Genomic DNA, 24,791 nt, shown 5'->3' with positions numbered 1-24,791 from the left:
TTTTTAAAAAACTTTTTTTTTCAAACTTACAGACATTAATGCACATAGATACAGGCCGCACAAACATTAAAAGACCTTATGTCTTTCTGAATCTCTTTACTGAAGTGGTCAAAGTTCCTCCAAAAGAGAGATGAAAATATTCTCTGTGCCAAATGATCCCATATCAGCCAGTGAGATGGTTGCCTGCTGGGTCAGTGGCCTTTTCCTTTTCTGAAGCATCATTCCCTAACCTATTTACCTAACCAACTCAAACACTTGACTTAGGAAAGGAAGAGCAGTAATATTTTGTTTCCTTTAAAACTAACTAAAAATTTTTCTTTATCTATTTTACATTTTTTATAAAAGTAAATTGGAAAATTCAGTACAGAAGCCACAATTCTGTATGGTTATAGCGTCTAGTGGGCCATTATAAACCAGGTTTGAAAAGTAACTCTCAATTTATATAAAGGATTTTATGCTCTTAGAAATATTGTTCTAAATTTCTCTTCTCAAGTGACTTATAAATTGCTTTTGTATTGGAGAGGAGATGTTAGAATTTTCTTCTACCCAGGCATTTTACCATTTGAGAAAACATGAGGTTGGATTTTAAGATGGAGTATCTTTCATTGCTAGCTTCAACCTCCATTGCACATGAAGCTGAAGGGCCCTCACTCAGCCTGTCTTCCAGATGTGTAGAAAAGCTCAGAGCTTCTAAGCAAGGGCAGGCTGCTTGAGACAGGCAAACTGATGGCTTTTTCCTAAAGACGGGTTTTGGTTCCTAAAAAGTAAAAACAACTCTTTGTCTTCTTAGATTGTAACAGGAAGGAATATCTGGGGTAAAATCACTTGGATTTGAATTCTGGAAGCATAGGTTCATCTCCAGTCTCAACAACGACTTCAGCAGACTTGGAAAAGGCCTTCATTTCCTCACCTGTCAAATGAAAGGCTTAGAGTAAATCAGGGAGTCTTAATCTTTTTGGTGTCATAGATCCCTTTGGCAGCCTGCTGGAGCCTGTAGACCCCCTCTCAGAATCCTATTTTTAAATGCATAGGGTTACCAGGGAAACCAGTGACACCGAAATAGCTATCAAAAATTTTTGTGTGTGTGTGGCTAGGCAATGGGGTTAAGTGACTTGCCCAGGGTCACACAGCTAGTAAGTGTTACATGTCTGAGGTTGGATTTGAACTCAGGTCCTCCCAAATCCAGGGCTGGTGCTCTATCCACTGTGCCGCCTAGCTGCCCCTATCAAAATATTTAAAAACAAAATCTGGACCCCAGGACTTGATCTTTATGATCCCTTCTCACTCCAAATCCCATATACCTACTATATTATCCCGAATACACTGGCTGTCCAGTAAATGTTGCCTGAAAGAGTAATGGGGCTTCCTGTCTTGAATACACACATATCCAGCTAAATAATCTACTTACTTGGATACTAGGAGGAGATACTCTCATGCTAGACGGAAAATTTTATAAGCAGCCCACTGCAGCCATTCGAGGTCATCAGGCATATCTGGAAACCATCTCAATAGCCTGGGGGGAAGAAACAAGCGCACCCCCCATTTCAGCATAAAGATAAACAAGTCTGAGTACCAGGGCTGGGCCCAGGGAAGGGCTGGAAGCACTGGGTGAGGCACAAAAGATTAGCATCAAATGCTCCTATTTTAGAACTACAAAACTGTTCTCATTGGCATGCCAGTGTTTATTTTGCATTGACTTGGATGTGTCATCATGAAGACTTCGGGCCTCTGAGGAACAACACACAAATCAAAGACCTCAAGTATCAATCAATCAATAAGTATTGATTTAGCTTCTACTATATTAGATGTTGGGGATACAAAGAGGGTGCTGGCCCAGGAGCCAGACACCTGGGGCTCTTGTCCTACTATATGCTGCTCACTTTGTCTGTGATCCTGATTTAACTTCTCTGATTCTCACTTCTGTTTTTTTTTTTCTTTTTAAAGAAAGTTATATCGATGCTCTTTCCTTATTCACAACATCATTGTTACTTCCCGGCAATTCTCCCCCACCAGTAGTAAGAAGTAAGTTCGGCCAAGTGAAGCCAAGTAACACATTGGCCATGCTTGAATGGCTCGTTCTCTACCTACCATTCCCCGTTTCTTTACCTGTGGACAGAAGGAACACTTCACCATCATGTTCTGGGAAGAACTCACCTCTTGACTCTCATCTTATAATACCCGACCTACCTAGTTCACAGGATTGGAGGAAATGCTTTGGAAACTTCAAAGAGCTATGCGAAGGTTACATAGCATCATTAATAATGCTTCATATTTTGCAGTTAAGAAACCATTCATCAAGAGAACAATTTATACAATACTACAATAAAAATGTACAACAAAGAAAGACTTGAGAACCTTGATCAACACAATGACTAGTGACGATTCTAAAGATCAGGTAGCTGGTTATATCCTGACAGAGAGGGCATAAATTATAGGTGCAGAAGATAGGAAGAGTCAGTGTTGGAGAGAGGAAACTTTGTGGAAAACACGCTCGGATGCACTTGTGAATTGGCATAACCATTTTGGAAAACAACTTGGAATTGTGCAAATCAAGTCTATACCCTTTGACCCAGAGATTCTACTACTAGGCATATACTCCAAGGCAGTCATTGATGAAAAAAAAAAGCCCCATATTTATTGCAGCAGTTTTTGTGGTAGTAAAGAATTGGAAACAAGTAGATGCCCATCAATTAGAGAATGGTTAAAAAATGGCACAAGGACATAAGTGAAATATTACTGTGCTGTAAGAAGTAATGAGGCGTTCAGAGAAACATGGAGAAGCTCAAGTGAACTGATGCCAAAGTGAAGCTGGCAGAGCCAAGAAAACAACGCCTACAACAATGGAAACAGAAGGAGCAGCCACAGAGCAGTGAGAAGGAAGGCTACGAGATGACAAGTGAGCTGGACCCTGAGGAAGAGCCAGGAGGAGACACACCCTCGGGGCTCTGGGATGATACATACAGCACATGCTGTCAGGTGGGTTCAGTGCGCTTTTTAGTTTTGCTAATTCTTTTTCTCCTTTTCTCCTTTTCTTTCTTTCTTTCTTTTTTTTTTTTTGGAAAAAAAATTCTCTGTTCTATAGGATGGCTTTTGGGGGGGTGGAAAAGGGATAGGGAGGGGAATCTGAGCTATACAGAAACAACCAAAGAAATTTCAAGAGAGGTTAATAACTTCAGAGAGGAAGGTTTCGCTTGTTTTGAAAGCCATTGCAAAGGGCGAGGACTGAATAGGAGGGCAGGTAGGGAAAGCAACAAGTGTGGGCAGGTTTTGTGTTTTAAGAGTTGGCCAAGAAAACAATGAGAGATATAAGCCGCTAGCTTGAGGGGATGGTAGTGTCCAGTAAAATTAGTTTGGGGTTTTTGTTTTGTCTTTTTTTTTTTTTAACATAGGAGAGATTTGAGCGTGTTGATCCGGAGAGATGGAATATTTGAGATGATGCCTGGGCATGCAAACGGCTAGAGAAGATGGGGAAGGATGGGCTCAAAGGTACATATAGGGGGGTTGGCCTTGGCAGTGGGAGATGTTAAGAGATTTTAAGCTAAAAAGAGGAGGGAGTTCAACTTTCTCAGCCAAGTAAGAAGCAAGGTCCTCAGCTGAGAGAGAAAAGAGAGAGGTATGAGAAGATGGAGGAAAGAAGAGAAGGCCTGGAATAGCTTCTGAGGGAATGAATCAATCAGGGAGGAAAAAAGAGATTGTCTTGTTGCCTTGAGGGCCTTGCTGAAATTATATAACATGAATTTATATCACACCCAGTGAGCACAGTTCTATGTCTTCCTTTGACAGCCCTTGAGTAGGAGCAGAGGTGGCAGACGGTGAGAGTCATGCATGGCTAGTTTGGCAAGAGATGAGGTATAGTGATAGGGATTTGAGAAATGATGGCAATGTGGAGTCAAATTGGTTAACTACAGGGTGGAGATTGGAAAAGAGGAAAGTGAAATCAGAGCAGAGGTAGTAACTTGAGAAAGTACTGAGGGGATGAGAGTGAAGAATAAGGTTAGGAAAGGTGAGACGGAATGATAGGAAATAATGACCAAATAGAAGCATGCCAGAGTTTTTGTTTAAGGAAGTAGGAAACGCTAATGAGATCCAGGGCATCGCCATCCCTGGGTGTGGCTGAGGTGGAGGGAAGGAGGTTTGAGAAGACTAAGGAATGGGGAGATCAAGGAGCATCAATGCAAATGCTGACCTCCACTAGTATAAAGGCAGGTGTTGGCAAGGAGAGGAGATGGCGCACGATGCTGAGCTCCTCCAGAAAAGAGGGGGATGAGCTGGGGGCTGGGACACAACAACCAAAGTGAGCTGACAGGGCGGCCAATCTGGATGCTGTGTCAGGAGAGGCTGCTGAGGGATGGAGACAGAGGGATGATCTATAAACTTCCTATTCCGGCATCCCTTCCAAGTTCAGTGTGTGGTTTTTGTTTTATTTAGTTGGGGTGGGGAAGAAGAGGAGTTACCACCAGGGTGTTGGAGAGGATGGCCAGAATGCCATGTTGTTGGGAGAGGTCAGGGCTCAGTGAGGGGGATGTACACTTATGCTGTCAGTCATTGGCTTTGGGTTTTGTCTTTGTATCTCAGTCCTGGCACCTACTAGGTTCTTAATCCATGTTTATTGGGTTGAGTTGATTTCAGGGTGGTATAATGACAAAACCCACTGGCCCAGAATCTGGCACTAGGTAGGCCTTGGACAAAACTAGGCCTCACTTTCCTTATCTGCAAAATGGAATTGCATTATCTTTTTTTTTCCATTAAAAATTTTTTTTCCATTAAAAATCTATTTTATCTCTGTCCCACCTCCCTCCTACATACCCACTGGAATAAAAGGAAACCCTTGTAACAAATATGAATAATCAAATTCTCGTATTGGCCAGTGTCAAGAAAATGTATCTCATTCTGCACCTGGAGTCCATCAACTCTCTGTTGGGAGAACTGTATCATCTCTGAGGTCCTTCCCAACCCAATTTCTAGGATTTCATAAAAGGAGACTGCTAAAGATGTAGTTGATAAAAGTTAATTCCATTAAATAAATTTTGAAGGGATAAAATTTTAGAGAAAGAATCATCTCTCTCTATCGAAGTACCTTAAGATAATTTAAAGTATTATTCATTGTGCAACTTTGGAGCTACATGTGACTAGGACACAGTTTTGAGGACAGGAAGGCAGCTTTAATGGAAGCTGCTCCTCCAAATAAAAGTCTTTGGAAGCAAAATAAAGGAAAGATTCAAAGTCATTCTTAACTCCTAGAAGAAGGCTCACCTTTGCCCAACAAAAATCACAGATTCCACAGGCAGTGTGCATGGGAGCATCATATAGGATATTATCCGAACGGGAAAGCAGTTGAGGATCTTGGCCAAGTATCCACCCTTTTCTTTCAATGATTTTTGCAGAGCTGAAAAATAAAAATATTTACTGTGTAGTCAGATTTCTGGCTCTGACCCTGCCTTACAGCATTACCTTGGGCAAGTCATATGATTTCTGCTATTCTCTTTTCTCTATGCGAAGGTAGGGAGGTTGGACCAGATTCAGTGCTCGGGGCTGGGGAAGGAACAAAGTTTACATACATCTGGGTCCTTCCCCTGAGACTCTAGCAGGAGTGTGTGCCATACACAGATAACTAGAATACAAGATAACACACGGCCGAATGGACTGGGTGCAGAACAGGAGGTTTGGGGGAGATTTAGGCAGGTGTTGCGAAGCAGATGGTACTGAGTTACACTTTAAAGGATGGGTAAGTGAAGAGGGAGGAGGAGGACATTCCAAGTATCGTGTGCACAAGTATAGTGGTCCCTAGCACAGTGATGGGAATATAGTAGGTGCTTCATAAGTGTGTGTTCTGAGATAAGGCTGGAACAAAGACCCTGAATGTCAGGCAAAGGGGGTTGACACCCAGGCTATCAAGAACACTATAACAAGTGGCAGAAACTAGTGGTCTCAGTATCAGTAGGACAAGGGATCAGCATGATCTCTGAAAATCGTTCCAAAATTCTGATTCTCCAAGAGCGTAAAAGCCGAGGTACTCCAGGGCACCACATCTTCTGTTGTAGGATTTGTTCATTCCAGCCCCTCCTGCCTTAATATGACCTGTGCATAAATGGGCACCCAGGGGTCCTGCTACCTGTTCTGACACAGCACCGGGAACAGCACCCCGTACGGGAAACGTGAAACCTTTCTGCTTTGTGTGATGCTGATGTGTGTGTGTGTGTGTGTGTGTGTGCATCTTCCACTCTCGCCCCAACACCCACCCCCAGGGATGCTCTGTAGCCCCACAGTGTTCAGCTCTGGCTGTGTGCTGCTCAAATCAGATGCTCAGGAAGTGCCATCAGACTGGACTGCTGTGTAATCTTGTAAGCAGAACTATGAGCCGCATCAGCAGCATCCTTTTCAAGCACAAAGCCTGTGGTCATTCTCCAAGCAACATGTGATGTAAGCGTTTTGAAGCAAGTGCTGTATGAATCAGCTAAATGAATGTATTTGGTCCACAAGAGATGTCTAAGTAGTTTAAAGATATAAGGTGGAGGAAAGGACACTCTGAGATTCCTAAACACCTTAAAAATGGCAAGACTTTGAGGAGAGCTGAGGACCAAGCCCGTTGGAAACTTGGAAGGCTACAAGAAGGCTTTCTGCATAGAAACATCTGCAAATCAAGGGGCGCTGAGGGTCACCATTACTCAGACCACCATAACAAAGACTCTGAGACTCAGGACAAAGAGGGATGGACGGCTGGTCGCTGGGATAAATTCTGAGTAAGTCATTTCCCCATCTTATCCTGCCCTTTGCTCCTGTGTGCCCCATGCCTGGAATGACCAGGGGCCAAAAGAGTCATGGTGTGGAGGAGGTACTTTGTAGTGATGAGCGTCTGAGCCCTTGGCTGGCTGGGAGAGACTTGAATGGCAAACAGAGTTTGCCTGTGTGCTCATCAGCCCCACTGGGCTGGGGCTTCAGGAATTCGGGATCACCTCTACCTCACTACGAGGTTCCAAACTTTAAAAAGAACAGAGTGGTCTTTCTGCAGCACCCTAAGGTTTGCAAAGTACTTTGTGGATAATACCTCATTTGATCATTACATCGACCCTGTAAGGATAGTATTGTGGGGATTATTATAGCCCCCATTTCACCTGCTGGCCATCTCCCTGTGGGGGTGATTGTGAGGAAACTGGCCAACCTTAAAAAGACATACAATCTGTTATTATGTTCATTTGTCACTCTGCGAGGAGTACTGGAAAGAGCCAAGAAGAACTGGAGTTGGAGTCATAAGATCTATATTTGAAATCCAGCTGTGTAACTTGCCATTTGTGTGACCTTAGAAAAGGCCTCCATTTTCTCATCTATACAAGGAGGGTTGGCCTCAAGAAGGTTCCATCTAGCTCAAAACCTCCTGAGTCTCTACTGCAGGAAAGAAGTGTTTACTGCCCAGAAGGCTCATCTAAGCAAACGATCACAACAGAGACAATGAATCCCTTTGAGCACCTTTTCTACCAACATTTCAGTACCTAAATAAAATTCAGGTGAGATGATTCTCAAAATTTTGTCATCCCATGGGATTATGCTGAGTCGTAGATGGTCAATAAACTCAGTGCCCTCTGGTGTGATCTCATTATTACTCTGCATCTTAGTTGGGGGACTCTCACTTTCACAGCAGGATGAAGTGAGCTCTGGTTCTTTCTCTTCCAAAGGCACATTCAAACAAGGAGGCGATGGGTCACAGATGCCTAGGGTGAGCAAGAGGACAAAGGAAAGAAAGGTCACATCTAATTTTGGACACAGCAGTCAGCCCATAATTGGTTCAAGGGGATCACGGTGTACACATGTGAATGAGAGACACTGAGCTCACCAGCAGAAACATAATCCCTTTAGATAGAAGAAAGGGCCAGCACTAGGTATCCAAGAGCCGCCTGCCCCAAAGTGGAAAGTCCTCCCCGGGAACCTCTTCCCATTGGTGTTGGCCTTGGAGAAGTAGCTTTTGATGCCGAGCCCTGGACTAGAAGTCAGGCTCCCTGCTCTGACACTTCTTAGACAGCTGATGATTGACGTCTTTCATTTTTCTGAGCCCTGGTTTCCTCTGTGGGGATGATAACACCTCATACTGCCCAGGGCAGGGATGGGAGGTGTGTGCGGGCAATATTAGACTAGCACAGTTTGGGGGGGGGTCCAAAGGACTTGGGTTTTACTCCTAGTTTTGCCACTAACTGGTTGTGTATGACCTCAAATAAGCTCTTTAATTCCTTGGACCAGTTTCCATATCTGTGAAATGAAGAGGGTGGACAAGCCTAGTGATTCTCAAGCTTTTTTGGTGTCAGGGCCCTCTTAAAAATTGAGGACTCAGGGGCAGCTAGGTGGCACAGTGGTTAGAGCTCTGGCCTTGGAGTCAGAAAGACCTGAGTTCAAATGCGGCTTCAGACACTGGACACTTGCTAGCTGGGTGACCCTGGGCCTTGCCAAAAAAGAAGAAGAAAAAAATTGAGGACTCCCAGAAGACAGCTTTTGTTTATATGGGTTACAGCTATCAATATTTACCACATTAGAAATTAAAATGTCTTAGTATCATTATGAAAATAGCTTTGACCTCAAGGTCCTCCTGAAAGGCCCTCAGGGACTCCTAGGGGTATGAGGACCCCTCTGAGAAGCACAGGACTAGAACAGCTCTAATCAGCTCTGCCATTCTATGACTCTATGTGAGATCACGAAAGTCAGGGAGCTATCCAAATGGAAGCCAGAGTTGTTCTCTTGTATGAGAAGACAAAAAGTAAGTGTGTCTTTGTTTCTGCCTTCAAGCAAATGATTTGGCTCTTTCTGGCCTATTGCTGAGAATAGACAGTGGGGTTGGAGATCTGTGCTAGCCAATTCTGAGTGCCCTGATAGAGGCACAGGGTAAGTGGAGAGCCCTGACCTCTTCCTTGGTCAGACTTCATCTGGGGTGTTATCCTCAATTCTATAGATAACACAATGTGGGAAGAACACTGAAAAATGAAGTATAACCAATGGGAGGAAGGTAAACAAGATGGTGAGAGGCCTGGAGAACTGTGCCTTCCAAGGCACTGAAGGAACTAGGAATGCTTTGTGTGGAGAGGAGAAGGCTCTGGGGATGTGTGAGTGCAGTTGTCTTATATCTGAATGGCTGTGCTATAGGAGGGACGAACTGGGTTCATTTTCCTTGGCCCAGAGGACAGAAGTCTGAACAACAGAAGGGCAGATGTTCCTTCACAAAAGGATAAACTTCCTAAGAATGAGAGCCTTCTAAAGGCAGATGAATGGGCTGCTTCAGCAGGCAGGAAGGTCCCCATCCCCAAAGAACTTCAAGCAGTGTCTAGTTATGCTACAGTGGGGATTGCCATTGAGGTTAGGTCAGGCAGCCGTGGAGACTTCTTCCAAATTCTGATTCTGGGAAAGTCTTTCACCTCAACCAAAGAGGAATTAGGCGAATCAGTAACGTCAACATGCAGGTGAACACCTGAAAACCCAACTACAACCTGGCTCTATGTCAACAGTGTTTAAACCCAGCTTGGGAAGAATAACACGAGGAGGTATAACTGAGCCACCTGGCATGGGGGAGCGATGGACAGAAGGGGCTGAACACATCCAACAGCCAGGACTCACGGCGGGGCTTCAGAGCCAGCAATTCAAATGCCTTTCCCATGAAGACGCCCATCACGTAAACCATCAGAACAAATGGCTCAAGCTAGAGAACAAACAGTATTAGCTGTTTGAGAACCACGTGTGAGAGTTACTGTTGGAATGCTAAAGTAACATGGAAGTATACCTAAAGAGCAATCCAGAGTTCGCTACTGAGCTGAAATGATTATGGGACTACTTCACTTTTTAAATGCTAATCAATGTCGTCACGAAATGCCAGATTCTTAGGGTCTATTGCAGTGGTTCTTCACCTATGTCATGGCCCTCTTCTCAAAAGAATGCTTTTTCAAATGTATAATTTGAAGGAAGTGATCAATTTCAGTTAGAGGTAGTGAAAACAAAGATGCATTTTTCCCACTTAAGGTAAAGGATCCCCTGTAATACATTCATGGATCTTTTGAGGGTGGATCCTCAGTTAGAATTTCCTAGTCTAAAGAGGCCTCAGAAACTATCTCATCTAGTCCAACCCAACCCTGAATTGGAGCCCCTTCTACAACATAGCCAACAGACAGCCATCCAACCCAACAGACACTCATCCAGCCTAGAAGTCTTCGACTAAAGGAGGACCTTCCCAAAGCTATCCATTCCCCAAGGACAGTCCTAATTATTAATCAGTTTTGTTTTTCTTATATCAAGCCCAAACTTGCCACTTCCCTCCCCACCTCCCCCAGTCACTCCTACTTCTGCTCTACTCAGTCAGGTCACCAGAGAGACCACATTGATACTACCAAAGCATCAACATACCCTTTTCTTCCAAGAATCTAAGTGCGTCCAAATATCCCCGAAGACAGATCTCTCCAAGTACCTATAAACAAGCCAGATGAGTAAGCCACAGGAAGGAAAATGGTGACACCAGGGCAGATTAGCCTGAGGTAAGTGTCTGTTTTAAGGAACCCTGTTCCCAAGAGGCTTTAACAGGGCTCTATAGTCCCAGAGTCTTAAGCCCAAGACACTCTTGGGGCACTCAACTACCCCGACTGGACAAAGCAACCCAAGCCAGGCTCCCACACATTTCAGTGCGCACTGAATGAGAGCCCAAGAGTTTGTGGAATGTTCTTCTGTGGGTTTTGTGGCTGTTTGATAAAGACTTATTTTAAAAATAAGGACAGACAGTTGGCTTTTTATAAATGTTTGAGTGTTAGCTCCATTATCTAAGGGATCTCAAGAGCTTACATGTTTACTGGCTTTTATTGAGTGATTTGTTATCACTGCCAGTGTTGTCTGGAGGAGGCAAAGAGCCATTCTGTGCTGGTCTTGACCCACGATTTCTCTTCACTGATACAGATGAATAACTGGTTTGCTACTTCTAGCCTCCAAGAGCTGCCTAGGGTACCTAGAAATACAATGACGTGCCCAGGGTCACATAGCCAGGAAGTATCAGAGGCAAGACTTGAACTCAGGTTCTTCTGAATCCACTGTGCTGTGCTGTGCTGTCTCTTGATTATCAATTGTTCGGTCACTTCAGGTATATCCAACTCTTTTTTGTTGTTGTTGTTCCTTTTTGGTGAGGCAATTGGGGTTAAGTGACTTGCCCAGGGTCACACAGCTAGTAAGTGTCAAGTGTCTGAGGCCAGATTTGAACTCAGGTCCTCCTGACTCCAAGGCCAGAGCTCTATCCACTGTGCCACCTAGCTGTCCCCTATATCCAACTCTTTGTGACCTCATTTGGGGGTTTCTTGGCAAGGATACTGGTATGGTTTGCCATTTCCTTCTTCAGCTCATTTTAGAGGTGAGGAAACTGAGGCAAACAGGGTGAAATGACTTGCCCAGGGTCACACAGCTAGTAAGTATCTGAGGCCAGATTTGAACTCAGGAAAACCTGAGTTGAGTTCAGTTGTCAAGCCACTCCAGGATCTTTGCTAAGGAAACCCCAAATGGGGTCACAAAGAGTTGGATACAACTGAGACGATGGAACGACTTCCTGACTCCAGGCTCAGGATTCCATCCCCTGTACCACCTGGCTGCCCGGGATTATCGATCACTGAATCCCGTTTTCATACCTGCAAAGCAGGGTCTTGGCTTTGCAATCCCAGTTCATACACATCCTTCCTCCTCAACTCCTTTTGAATGTCCCTGGTGACACAGAATACCCTAGATCATTAGCACACATCAACACAACACTTAAAACTGCCCTCTGTGCATTGGGGCAGGCATCCCTTCATACAGGAACATTCACTTCCTGGACTTTTCCTCTGGTCTTCACTTTTTCCTGGGCATGAAGTGATATCTATTCAACTGAACAAATCTCTACTACTGAGTGCTGGAGGCCCAGAGATAGGTACAGGGGATGCCAAGACAGCCCCCATGGGAAAGCTATAGACACATATAGCCTACTAACAGGAGAGACTGAGCTGAGGGCTGAGGAATGGTCCTGGGAAGTTCCAGGAGAAATCTAGGAGGGAGACAATACTTGTAGCTGGGGATTAGGGAATATTTTATGTAGGAGGTCATAGGATCATTGGTTTAGAGCAGGAAAGGAGCTCAGAGGCCATGCAGTCCAGCTGCCTCCTCTTATGGATGAGGCAACTGAGGCCCTAGAAGGGGAAGTGACTTGGCCAAGGTCATTTAGGTAGTGAGTATAAAGTATGGGATAATCGCGAGGTATGTCTGATGACCCCAGAGCTGGTCCCTGAAGAAAAGGAGGACAGAGACAAAGGGGATGTCTTTGAGATGTGGTGGGCCACGGGTCAGTTGTCAGTCTTGACGTTGCTCAACAGAACAGAGCTGTAGTGTTTTACTTGGTTATAAGGGAGGGTCCTGTGGAGACAGGCAGAACACTAGCGGAGGGGAGGGCCAGGGCAGCAAGTCCATGCCAGGCATGGGCAACAGCATCACATACCTTCTGCTCCGGCGGGAAAAGGGCTCTGGCTGCAAGATAAAAGTTGCCCGAGCAGAGTCGGAAGCTCATGTTGGTGAGGTTCACATGAAGGAAGTTGGTCGATTTGACTTTGGGGCAGATGTCGTGCTCCCCATAGAAAGGAGAAATGGTGATGGTGGTGCTGGCGTCAATGAGAGGCACATTGTTACTCACTCCTCCGTCCACGTATCGCTTTGGGCAGAGGGGTGAAAGGGAAGCGTCATCACAGGCATTGACATAGTTCTTCCCACCTTCCCTAGAGTGAGCTTCTCATCAGACATGCTGTCACACAGAGAGACAAACCCCTGGCTCCATGCTCTCATTATGCCGACAGGCTCCACTGAAAGAGAAGTCGGTCTGATGTTTGATGGCCTTGGGAGAACTAGCTCTGAACGTGAGCCAGTCCAGAAGTGGCCTCCGAAAGAAACCACTTCCGAGAGTGACCAGCAGCCAGTCGTGTGCCCCCTACCCTACTCCTGCCCCAGGAAGAAAGACTTCGCATCCTTCACTTGCTTCTCACTTTGTTTTTAAGGCACGGCATCTTGCTGTTATAATCCCCCCCAATGACACGCATCCTGGGCATTGCTACAGCACCCTTTTTGGTGATGAGCCCTTACAGATGTCTTCTTCATCACCACACTCCTGCTGGATGCGTCTGCCAGAGCTTGAGCTCCACCGGCCACACTTTCTGCAATCCAGAGTCGCTTCCATTCCGCCAGGAGTCAGCCCGTGAGCCAGAAAGGCCTGGCTTGAAGTCCCAACCCTGACCCGTGTGTGCCCGGGCACATCCTTTAACCTCTTGGGGTCTGTCCGAGGCCACTCTCGGGATAAGTGGCAGAGAAAGTATCAACTAGCCTTGGTAGACCACGCACAGGGCGTTTCCTAGCCAGGATGTCGCTCCGCCGTGCGGAGAAATCCCAGCTCTAGTCCATGGGGAGCAATGAGGGACAGGCAGCTTTTTCTCGAAATTTGGACATAGTTTCCATTTGTGGAAACTGGTTTTTCTCTTCTTCTTTACCTATACTCCTCCTGACCTTTTCCAAATAAGAGTGTACATTTCCAAAGCAATTTGGCCACTATGTGCTTAAAGCGTCTGTGAAGACTCTGATTACGGGCTTTTCTCACATCTCTCTCTCCCCCTCCCTCATCTCTCTCTATCGGTGTCTTCTCTCTGTGTGTGTAACTATAAACAATGGGGGAGAGAGAGGAGAAGAGAAGAGAAGAGAGGAGAGGAGAAGAGGAGAGGAGGGGAGGGGAGGGAGGGGAGGGGAGGGGAGGGGAGAGGAGGGAGGAGAGGAGAGGAGAGGGGAGGGAGAGAGGAGAGGAGAGGAGAGGAGGGAGGGAGGGAGGGAGGGGAGGGGAGGGAGTGGAGGGAGGGGAGGGAGGGGAGGGAGGGGAGGGGAGGGGAGGGGAGAGGAGGGGAGAGAGAGGAGGGGAGGGGAGAGGAGAGGAGAGGAGGAGAGGAGAGGAGAGGAGAGAGAGGAGAGGAGAGGAGAGGAGAGGAGAGGAGAGGAGAGGAGAGGGAGGAGAGGGGAGGGAGGGGAGGGGAGAGGAGGGGGGGGGACGGGGGAGGGAGGGGAGGGAGGGAGGGGAGGGGGAGGGGAGGGAGGGAGGGGAGGGGAGGGGAGGGGAGGAGAAGAGGAGGGGAGGGAGGGGAGGGGAGGAGAAGAGGAGGGGAGGGGAGGGGAAGGGAGGGGAGGAGAAGAGGAGGGAGGGGAGGGGAGGGGAGGGGAAGAGGAGGGGAGGGGAGGGGAAGGGAGGGGAGGGGAGGGGAGGGGAGGGGAGAGGAGAGGAGAGGAGGGGAGGGGAGAGGAGAGGAGAGGAGAGGAGAGGAGAGGAGAGGAGAGGAGAGGAGAGGAGAGGAGAGGAGAGGAGAGGAGAGGAGAGGAGAGGAGAGAAGAGAAGAGGAGAGAAGAGAAGAGAAGAGAAGAGAAGAGAAGAGAAGAGAAGAGGAGAGAAGAGAAGAGAAGAGAAGAGAAGAGAAGAGAAGAGAAGAGAAGAGAAGAGAAGAGAAGAGAAGAGAAGAGAAGAGAAGAGAAGAGGAGAGAGAAAGAGGAGAGGAGAGGGGAGAGACAGAGACAGAGAGACAAGAGAGAGAGAGAGAGAGAGAGAGAGAGAGAGAGAGAGAGAGAGAGAGAGAGAGAGAGAGAGAGAGAGACCCAGAAATTAGAAATCAGAGCTTTTATGCCATCTGGAGACCCAGCCAGACATCCATGGAAGCACGAATAACTGTTGTTATTCCACACTGCCTGCGTGAATCTACCTGAAGTGACCTCCCTATAATCTGAACCTAGAAAGACCCTGAGACCTTTCCGTAGTCCTGTGTGCCCACCTTGATACCAGATTGTGTTCTATCTAGCATCTCTTGCTCATTGTTTCACATAGATTGTTCTTGATGCCTCAGTAAGTCTGGCAGGTGCTCCATACAGCTTTGTTGTTGGGTTCACTCAGTCCTGTCTAACTCTTCGTGATCCCATTTGGGGTTTTCTTGGCCGAGACATGAGTGGCTGGCCATTGCCTTCTCCAGCCCAGTAATCTACTTCTCCTGTATTCCTCACAAAGCTCAGCTTAGGGCTGAATACACAGAAGGTGCTCGGCATCTAAACAGGTCATGTGGTATAGGAGATCAGTCTATCTGGGCCTCAGTTTCTGAACCTGTAAAACAGGGATAAAATTCTTGTACTGTCTACCTCACAAGGTTGCTGTGTGGAAAGTGCTTTGGAAGCATTTAGGCATGATATAAATGAATAAAACTTCCTTGTTGAATACCAGGAACATCTGAAGCTGCTGGGTCCTTTATATCTATACCTTTTGTGGAATATTGTTCACTTCCGTGCTGTGTGTCCATTTTTGTCTTTACATCCAGGCTCCTGGCACGGTGCCTTTGCACACATTAAGAGCTTAATAAATGCTTTCTAAATATCCATGTTTGGGGCTTATCCCTCTTCCAGACTGAAGCTTCTTGAGGACAGTGGCCCACAACTTTGTATCTCTTCTAGCACCTTGCACAGTGCTCTGTATGGGGTAGGTTAAAAAACGTATCTCATATTGTATTATTAGACTGAGGTAGCGAGGGGGTGCCAGAAAGCACAGGGCTCTGGACTCCTGAATACCTGAGTTCAAATCCAACCCCAGACACTTATTAGTTGGGTGATTCTAGGCAAGTCAGTTAACTTCTTTCTTATTCTGTAAAGGACTTTTAGTATTCAGCAATAGCCCCCAAGCCAGGACTTACCACACCTCTGAAAGTTGGGGGAATTAAGCCACAGTAGAATGGAATGAAGCAGGAACAAACCAAAGCCTGTGGAGAACAGGAGACAATGAGATCACAGGTAAGAGGCAGCGTCTAGTCTCAAGAGCCACAAGCCATTTTTGTAGCAGTAGTAGTAGGGACTGGGACAACTGATGTGGGTCTACACAAGCAACCACTTCCAAGCTGTCAAGCCCTTCTCCCACCTTCTTTGCACACAGTAGGCCTTCAGTAGCAGCCTCATATCGCTAAAACCACCTCCCTCACCATCTCATTCACAGTATCCTCCACGCCAAGACACATCTGGTGGCTGATTGATTTGATAAGATGCTAAAGACAAGGGGAGGGGGACAGGCTATTTCAATAAGTCAGCTTGCCAAATGGAAGCTTGGAAACTTTCTCTGGAAAGTGTTTCGTTTTGTTTTTCAGAGAGAAAAGGAACCAAACTGGTTTGACTGTAAAAACAGGGCTTCTCACCCCATTAACATGAACCTGTCTGCTAAGCCATGTGGGCATATATTGGGCAGAGTTTATGAAAAATTAGCCAGAATTAAAATGGCAATGACATCATGAATGAAAAAGAAAAAAAAAGCATCTTAATATCTTCTGATCCAAGCTTCCAATGTGGCACCTTCTGTGTAGTAGAAGCCCAATAAATGTTAAATGGCTCAGACAGAAGAAACAGACAAAAATATTCCTCTCCCTTCCCTCACTGGAGATCTGGGGGACCACGGGTGGGGAATGCTGCGTGTACAACTAAGACAAGACTTAGTCGATGTGTTGGTTAGGCAAGAAAGATCCAGGATGGCCGGTGTACCCTATCCCTACATTATAACAGTTAAAAAGCCTGGTGGGCCAAGGGGGTCTTTCCCCTACTCACACAATGAGTCCTGGGCAGACTGAAAATCAGGATGAGAAGCTAAACCTTCATGATCACTCCCTTCTCAAACCCTTTCCGTTCATCAGGGGTGACATGAACAAGGCATATTTAAGAGAAAGAACACAAAGAGCCCCCATCGGCAGACAACTGTTTGACACAAGCAGCTAAGCGCACACATATGAACCACATACTTACATCAATGATCTCTTCCTTGGAATCAAAATCTGATACCAATACATTTTTCCCATCAGACACTCTGGTGAGTGAGATGACCACTTTGCCAGAGACCAGCTTGTGAGCATTAGAGGGGAGGATTTCGTTTAGACCATCACGGATATGTGTGAACAGATTAAAGGAAGGATGCAATACACCAATATTGCGCTTTCTGGCACTTCTGACGAGGTCCATGAGAATTTGGAGCCGATGTTCTGGGGGGGTGGAAAGAATTATATTTTTACAAATTAGAGGATTTGGTTGAGGCTGTCCTGTTAGGTAATGAGCTCCGCATCAGTAGAGGGGTTCCAAGTGGAGGCTTACTGACCCATGGTTAGGGATATTGTAGAGGGTTTTGTACTTTAGATCGGGGTTAGTCTAGTTAACCTTCAAGGTCCCTTCTGACTCATGAGATAATAGGATTTAAAGACAAGACCTAGGTGTGATTATGGGATCCGCTGCTCCCAGCACCTCTAAGAGGTCCCTAGTATATATAGGAGGAAATGTAAACTTCTGTGTTTTGCATTTCAAACCCTTTGCAGACCCAACTTGTTTCACGCCTCATTACCCATTCCCCTCATTCATAAACTCTTGGGTTCAGTCAAATTAGCCTTCTCCCTCTTCCTCCCACATGACAATCCTTCCTTCTCCATGCATTGGCACTGTCTATACCCTGTGCCTAGAACACATCCCTCCTCACTCCTGCCTCTCACTCCGTGTAATTCCTCAAGCAGTTCCTACCTTGAAGGATGATTTCCTGTGTGACCTTGGACAACAAGGGACAAGGCCCTTCCTTGGGCCTCAGTTTCCTCATCTGTAAAGTGAGGGGGGCTCCTCCAGCTCTACATCTGTAATCAGAGTACTGAACTAGACCTGGGTTCTAATCCTAGTGTCCCCACTTTGTGGGGACTAAAAAAGACCACCTTTTAAAGGAAGGCTTTAGACTATGTGATCCCTAAAGGTCCTTCTAGCACCAGAATTCTTTTTTTCCCCTCACTTAATAGTATTTTATTTTTTCCAATTACATGTAAAGATAATTTTTAATATTTGCTTTTATAAGATTTTGAGTTCCAAATTTTTTTCTCACTCCCTCCCATCTCCCCTCCTCAAGATAGTAAGCAATCTGATATAGGCTATACATGTACAATCATAGTAAACATATTTCCATATTAGTCACGTTATGAAAGAAGAATCAGAACAAAAAGGAAAAACCACAAGAAAGAAAAAAAAGAGAAAACAGTATGCTTTGATCTGCATTCAATCTCCACAGTTCTTTCTCTGGATGTGGATAGCATTTTCCATCATGAGGCCTTTGGAGATGTCTTAGATTCTTGCATTGCTGAGAAGGGCTACATCTATTAAAGTTGATCATGAACAGTGTCAGCACCAGAGTTCTAAGGAAGTGTCCATGTTTGTCCACTGGGAGACCTGCTGCAGGAAAGCAGAAGCCAGCTAGGAAGGTCTTTTAGATAGAAATCCCTGCCAGCCTGGGTTGGGTAGAGACTAAGTCTGCTGTCTGCTGTCACATGTAATCTCTCACTCTAAATGAACACTGAGAATGTTGGCAAGGTCCATCCATCAACCCTGTATTTTAATTAGCCACAACGTGAAATCCAGATTAGCCTACACCCAAAGATGGTTTTGCTCCCCCGTACTGAAGGAGGCCAAGTTCCTGAGACTGAGGGGCCCCAAGAGTAGAAAGAGGATGAATTCAACGGGGAAAAAACTGGCTGGGTAACTAACCCTGGCCAGAGCCTTAAAATTGGGCCACACTCCAACACCCTTTGCTCGTCTTCTGCCACTGGGGAAGGCAGCTGGGCAAAGAGCCAGGACAGCCCTGTCTGCTTATCCACCTCCTGGTCAGCTCAGGGCTTCTGCCCAATTGCAGCCCTGTCAGGAGAGCTGCTTTTCGAGGCCCCCTCTACCTCATGCCCTCCCGGAAGTCATCCCTTGAGCAAAGTGTAATCAGGAAGCCAGATAATGAAAGGCAGAGACACTGATAAAAGGGCATTATCTAATGTGCCAGGGGGACCTTTGGGAGCCCCAGCTCCACGTGGAGAAGAGGAGATTCTCAGACTTCCTGCATGACCTACTAAGCCAGATGGGCCCTACTTGGGGCTCCCACAATAGTCTGGCCCTGGGTTGGAGGAAGAAAAAGGAGGCATCCCTCCCTCAAAGGACAGGGAATTTGGGTATCTCCTCTAGTCCCAGGGATGGTTCCAAGCTTTGTTCTATGGTCTCTCCAATGGCTCCTCCAAGAGACATCCAACAAGCATTATTAAGTGCCTACTGTTTGCCAAAGTAACATTCCTTTTTTTTTCTTTTTGGCTAGGCAACGGGGTTAAGTAACTTGCCCAGGGTCACACAGCTAGTAAGTGTTATGTATCTGAGGCCAGATTTGAATCAAAGTAATATTCTTAAAGCACAGGTCTGCCCATGCCCCTCTGTGCTCCAGAAGCATCTGTAGCTCCCTCTTGCCTCTCGGATAAAACGCAGAGTCCTTAGTTTGGCATTTAAAGCCATTCACAACATGTTCCTACATAGCCATGCAGACATATCTCACTCATGCACCATATTCCAGCCAAATGAACAACATGCCTCCAGATAGAGAAGTGATGAACTCAGAGTACAAACTAAATCAGGCTTTATCTTTTTTTTTTCTCCCTTCCCCCCCCACCCACATGCCTAATGGAGAAATGTTTTGCATGACTTCATATATGTAATGGGAATTGGATTTCTTGCCTTCTCAATGGGTGGGGGGAATTTAGAATTGAAAATTAAATAAAATTGAAATTAAAAAAATTTAATGGAAGAGATTCTATATCCAATCAACACGCCTTTGTCCAAGGTGTTACCAGTGTCTGGAATGCGCTCTTTCCTCACTTCCACCTCTTAGAATTCCTAGCTACATTCAGAGCTCAGACCAATGACAAATTTTTAAATTAAGAATATTTATCATTTATTAGCACCTCCTATGTGCCAGGCAAGACGTTAAGTGCTTTACAAATACTGTCTCATTTGATCCTCACAACAACCCTGGAAGATTGGTGTGATTATTATCCCCATTTTACAGATAAGGCAACTGAGGAAGACATTGGTCAAGTGACTGGCCTCGGTCACATGGCTGCTGAATGTCTGAGGCAACATTTGAACTCAGGTCTTCCTGACTTCAGACCCAGGGTCCTACCTACTCTGCCACCCAGCTTCCTCTAGAAATGAAGGGTACATTTTTTAAAAATTTGAATTCTATTTTTATTTGGAATCTAAAAGAAAGGAAAATGATTCCCAGCTTATTTTTTTCACTTATGAATACGAGGCAATATGACGCACTGGAAAGAACATAATGAAAGTCAGGAGACCTGGGTTTGGACCTAGTTTCTGTCACTCCGTGAACTTGGGCAGTCACTTGGGCAGTCACATCCACCTCTAAGCCTCAGTTTCCTTCTTGTGAAAAGAGGAAATTGGTCTACACGGTCCTGAAGGGGACATTTCAAAGAAAACTGAGAAGACTTGTATGAACTGATGCAGAGCGAAGGCAGCAGAACCGGAAAAACAATGTATACAATGACAACAAAGTCATAAGACAAACAGCTTCGAGAGACTTAAGAGCTGTGACCAGCGTAATGACTGGGGAGCGTCTTGAAATCTCACGGTGAAGCCTGCCGCCCACCTGCTGACCGAGAAGGGATGGATTCTGGGAGCAGACTGAGAGCCATAGTTTTGGTCTTGGCCAATGTCGGAGTCTGTTTTGCTTGGCCTTGTACTGACACTGCTCTAAGGCTGCTCTTTCTAGTTCAGTGGGGGAGGGCAGGAAGGAGAGAAGGTAAATTGCTGTGAATTGAGATAAAATAGAATTTTACAAAGCTCAGCCAAAATGCCACCTCAGAGGCCCCAGGCCTTTCCTGGTACCACTCCCCTTAATACTTCCTCTATGCAGGGTGTCCCAGGATTTTGAGGATATCCTGTTTCTTTTGTTTATTCATCTGGGTAGAGTGGAAGCTCCTTGAGGACAGGCCTGGTTTCACTTTTATCTCTCTATCCCAACACAGTACCTGGCACCAAGTAGGTACTTAGAACGTCTGAACTGTCCCTAAAGCTCTTTGCAAACATAAAAGGGCTATAGAAAGTCAGCTATTAATCAAATAAAGTTCAACCCCCAAGTTTGTCAGAAAAACAAGGAGGAGTGCAGTCAGCCAGAGTCCCCCTTTCCCTACAGCAGCAGACCGCAGTGCCCAGAAGCAACACGGTCTCCCCAGAATGGTCGCAGCGGCCAAGACCCCCAGTTTCTCAGGGCTGCTGAAGGGAAGGCTTCAAAAGAACCTGGCCTCTGGGCTGCAGATCCGAGAACCATTCATGGACTCATTCCTTCAGCTCTCTCCACCACCTAATTAAATCTCCTTGCCACCAGGCCTCAGCCTGGGGATGGCACCACCACCCATCTTACACCTCCCTTCCTTGTGGCCCACACCTTGTGACCTCATTATAGTCAACCCCCTGCCTACCCTTCGAAAAGCATTTTCCTACTAAAAAGCCAGTCAGTAACCAGCCTGGTGTTGTCTTCCCATTTTATAGATGCAGAATCACGGGCCTCAGAAGCTGCACACCAGGTCTAGCCTCTGCCCTAACTGGAACCCTCTTCACAACCAGCCAGCTTATGCTTGAAGGCCTCTGGGAAGGGAAGCCTCTGCCTCCCACTAACAGGAGCCCCCGCCCCCCCCCCCTCGCCTCACATCAGGCCATCCATCTGTTAAGTTTTTCCTGGGCTCAAACCTAAATTTGCCTTTTGATGACTTCCACCTGGGGTTTCTGCCATCCAGACCTAGCCTGATCCGGCTTCCATATGACAACCTCACAAAAGTTTCAGAGACAGTTGGCATCCCCACCTCCTCCCCTAGCTGTCTTCTCTGCTCCAGGCTGAGCATCCCTAGACCTTTCAGCTCGTCCTTAGGCTGAGTCTCAAGGCTCTTGACCACTTCAGGACTCTCCTGGTTTATCCATACCCTTCCTAACCTATGCAGCCTAGTGCTGAACAGACAATCCAGGTGTGGTTTGAGTGCAAGACAAAGGATTCTCCCCTCCCCTCCCCTCCTCTCCCTGGAGGAGCCCACGAGCTGCTCAGCTTTTTCTGGCTGCCCTATCACACTTCAGACTCACAAGGAATTGCAGTTTATCAAAACACAGATCTTTTTCAGACAGACACCTACCTGGCCATGCCACTTCACCTTCTACAGGGGATCTTGAATTCTTGGAAAGCAGAAGACTTCATACTGTTCTCTAGGAAATCCCACATTGTTCAATGGGCCCAATAAGGGGCACCTAGGTGGCACAATGGATAGAATGCTGGACCTGGAGTCAGGAAGGCTCATCTTCCTGAGTTCAAATCTGACCTCAGACATTTACTAAGCTGTGTAGTCACGTCACCCTGTTTGCCTCAGTTTCCTCATCTGTAAAACGAGTGGGAGATGGAAATGGCAAACCACTCCAAAGTCTCTGCAAGAAAACCCCAAATGGGGTCACCAGGAGTTGGACACAACTGTCAAGCTTTTCTTGGATCCCCTTTACGCCATCCAACTGATTCTCCCTCCAACACCACCCTTCCCAGGTTTGAAAGGGAGATTTAGGGGGAGACCAGAATGATTTGCCCAGCCAGATCCCCACAGCTAACCCAGGTTCCTTCGGCAAAGGGCTGCTCTCAGAAAAGGACTTGTGAGTGAATTGACTGGAATGTAGAACCTGGTCTCGGATCATTTACATTTTAAGCCTTCTCTAAAATTTGCCTCCCTCTAAAAAATAAATAAATGAAAAGCCTTGCGTTTAAGACCTGAGATAAAGCATCTCCACAGGGAAGAAGGATTGTAAGGAATCTGAAAGCCCCAGACAATCTTCAGTTAGGAAACTGATCATCTCTCCTCACAGAATTCCAAAGCAGGGAGTGGTCATGGAAATGATTTAGTCCACCCTGTCACTTTAGAGAGGAAGGTAAACAAACTCGGAAAGAAGAACAGCCGGTCTATTTCCCAGGTCCTCTGATGACCTTCACAAGCTTTGCCGGCTTTGTTCTCGCTTCGGGGTGCCCCTTAGATTGTAAACTCATCGAAGGCAGGGACTGTCTTTGGCCTTTCTTTGTAAGCTCAGCACCTAGCACAGTGCTTGGCACCTAGTAGGCGTTTAATAAACGTTTACTGCCTGCCTGCCTTGGCTGCGAGGCCCCCTCCTCCCAGCTTGACTTGGTGCCTAGGGGAGCTGGTCCCTGAGCCGGGAAGACCTGGGGTCAGTTCTGCCCCTGACACTTGCCGGCTGGGTGACTTCAGCAAGCTCCTTAACGTTTCTGTGGTCTGGACAAACACTTTACGAACCTGGCCACCTGTAGAGTGTAGAGGGAGAGGTTGCCTCTACAAATGAAACCCTGGGTCCAGTCCCTCTGCCTAGCGTGTCTACCAGCCCTAGCCTCCAGGTCATCCACCCTGGGACCCCCCTTCTTCTTTGGAAAGGGATGGGTGAGAGGGGAGAGCCTGAGCCAGGGGCGGAGAGGAAACGGAGAAGGGCAAAGAAAGGGGGGAGGAAGGGAGCGAGAAGCAAGCAGCCGGCCAGCCAGCTGTTCCAGAGGGGGTTTTTTTTTGGGGGGGGGGGAAGCCCGGGCTCCTGTCTGTTTCTCTCTCGCCTCCTGGTTCCTTGGACGTGAATGGATGGCTCCTATCCTTGCCTCGGCTCAGGGGCCGGCACTGACGAATTCTCAGGCCAAGAAGGCCAGCCAGGGCTCGTCCCAGCGCAGTACCTGCGGACCCACAGCCCCGAGACTACCGGCCCTTGGAAAGAGGGCAAGGGTCCTCACGCACCGAGTGAGATCCCGCACAAGAAGGTGACACAATGCAGGGCCCCGCCCGAGGCGCCCAGAATCTTGGGGGCGTCCCGCAGCAATTGCGGGGCGTGCTCGCTCAGGCACTGGGTTACCCCAACGTAGTAAAAGCCCATGAAACCGCAGCCAGAAAAGGACAGGCTCCAGCCCCGCATCTGCTCTGCCATGCCTGAGGTCCTACTGCAGAGTCCCAGGCAGCTGCCCGGGCGGACGCAGCAGCGAGCAGAAGACAAGCAGGCAGGCTCTGAAGTCAGCTCCAAGTGCGGCGCTCGTTTCCAGACCAGTCTAGTAGGTAGGAGCCGCTCGTGACGTCGGCCTTTCAATCAGCACGCCCCGGGCATCTCCAAGCTCCGGGGAGCGGACGACTACGTAAATGAGGCCGAGCAGCCGCCCAATGAGGCGGCTCGGAGCGTCCGATGTCCCGGCGGGGCGTCCGGCCCAGGGATGCGCCGGGCTGGGGGAGGGTCAGACCCAGGGAAGCCCGCCCAGCTCCGGGACAGGGATTCACGCCGTGGCTGCCGCCGCCTCTGCTGTGGGCAGCAGAGCAAACCACACCGGTTAGGAGGTGGCCTCGAAGGCCTTGAGGATCCTGAGGTCCAGAAGAAGCAGGAAGGGGCGGGGCGGGGCGGGGCGGGGGGCGGAGGGGTCCTGCGCAGGTCTGCCAGGGAGCCGCGTTTGCCTCTCGGGAGAGTTGGAGGAGTTGGGAGGGCCTTGAGAACAGGGGATGTCAGAGCTGGGAGGGCTCTCAGAACCTGGAAGGTCAGCGTTGAGAGGGGTGTTAGAAATCATTTGTTCAACTGTCTCTTTCAGTTCAGCTTGGTTCGATTGAAAAGATCCTTCTCTAGTGGCCTAGCGCCAAGTTCGTGGTGAAGGAAAGACTTGAACTCAGGACCCTGGTGTCGTGGTCAGCTATATCTTCTCAGCTTCCCTCCTGCCATTTCCAGCCATTCACTCAAACCTTAAGGTCCCCCACTGCTGGGAATCCAAAGGCGAAACCAAGAAAATGCTCCCTACCCAAGAGGCTTGTTGTCTATCCAGGAAAGACAACCCATGTGCCGAATGCATGCAAAACAGAGGTGTTCTTCGGGAAGAACCGGAGGCAGGAAAG

General features: G+C 47.2%; 1 protein-coding gene across 3 annotated transcripts; it reads right to left on the bottom strand.

Annotated features, from left to right (window-relative positions):
* PNPLA3 (patatin like domain 3, 1-acylglycerol-3-phosphate O-acyltransferase) lies at window positions 1-24,272 on the bottom strand. 3 transcript variants are annotated; one of them, XM_020982821.2, is made up of 9 exons: window positions 23,664-24,272; window positions 16,810-17,042; window positions 15,720-15,785; window positions 12,467-12,676; window positions 10,372-10,432; window positions 7,488-7,706; window positions 5,254-5,386; window positions 1,409-1,513; window positions 1-910 (listed from the first exon to the last, which is right to left on the bottom strand). In XM_020982821.2, the coding sequence occupies exons 1-8, from the start codon at window positions 23,848-23,850 to the stop codon at window positions 1,432-1,434; spliced, it is 1,191 nt and encodes a 396-aa protein (XP_020838480.1). In that variant the 5' UTR covers window positions 23,851-24,272; the 3' UTR covers window positions 1-910; window positions 1,409-1,431. The 3 variants fall into 3 exon arrangements, with proteins under 3 accessions (XP_020838480.1, XP_020838481.1, XP_020838483.1); XM_020982822.2 differs by having other exon boundaries at window positions 22,032-23,755; XM_020982824.2 differs by lacking the exon at window positions 12,467-12,676.
* Window positions 24,273-24,791: the final 519 nt, after the last annotated feature.

The sequence above is a fragment of the Phascolarctos cinereus genome, unplaced genomic scaffold (assembly GCF_003287225.1).
Source record: "Phascolarctos cinereus isolate Bilbo 61053 unplaced genomic scaffold, phaCin_HiC Scaffold_1;HRSCAF=81, whole genome shotgun sequence".
Taxonomy (NCBI): Eukaryota; Metazoa; Chordata; class Mammalia; order Diprotodontia; family Phascolarctidae; genus Phascolarctos; species Phascolarctos cinereus.
Note: the sequence above shows the minus strand (reverse complement) of the source record. Positions and strands in the feature narration are given on the sequence as shown.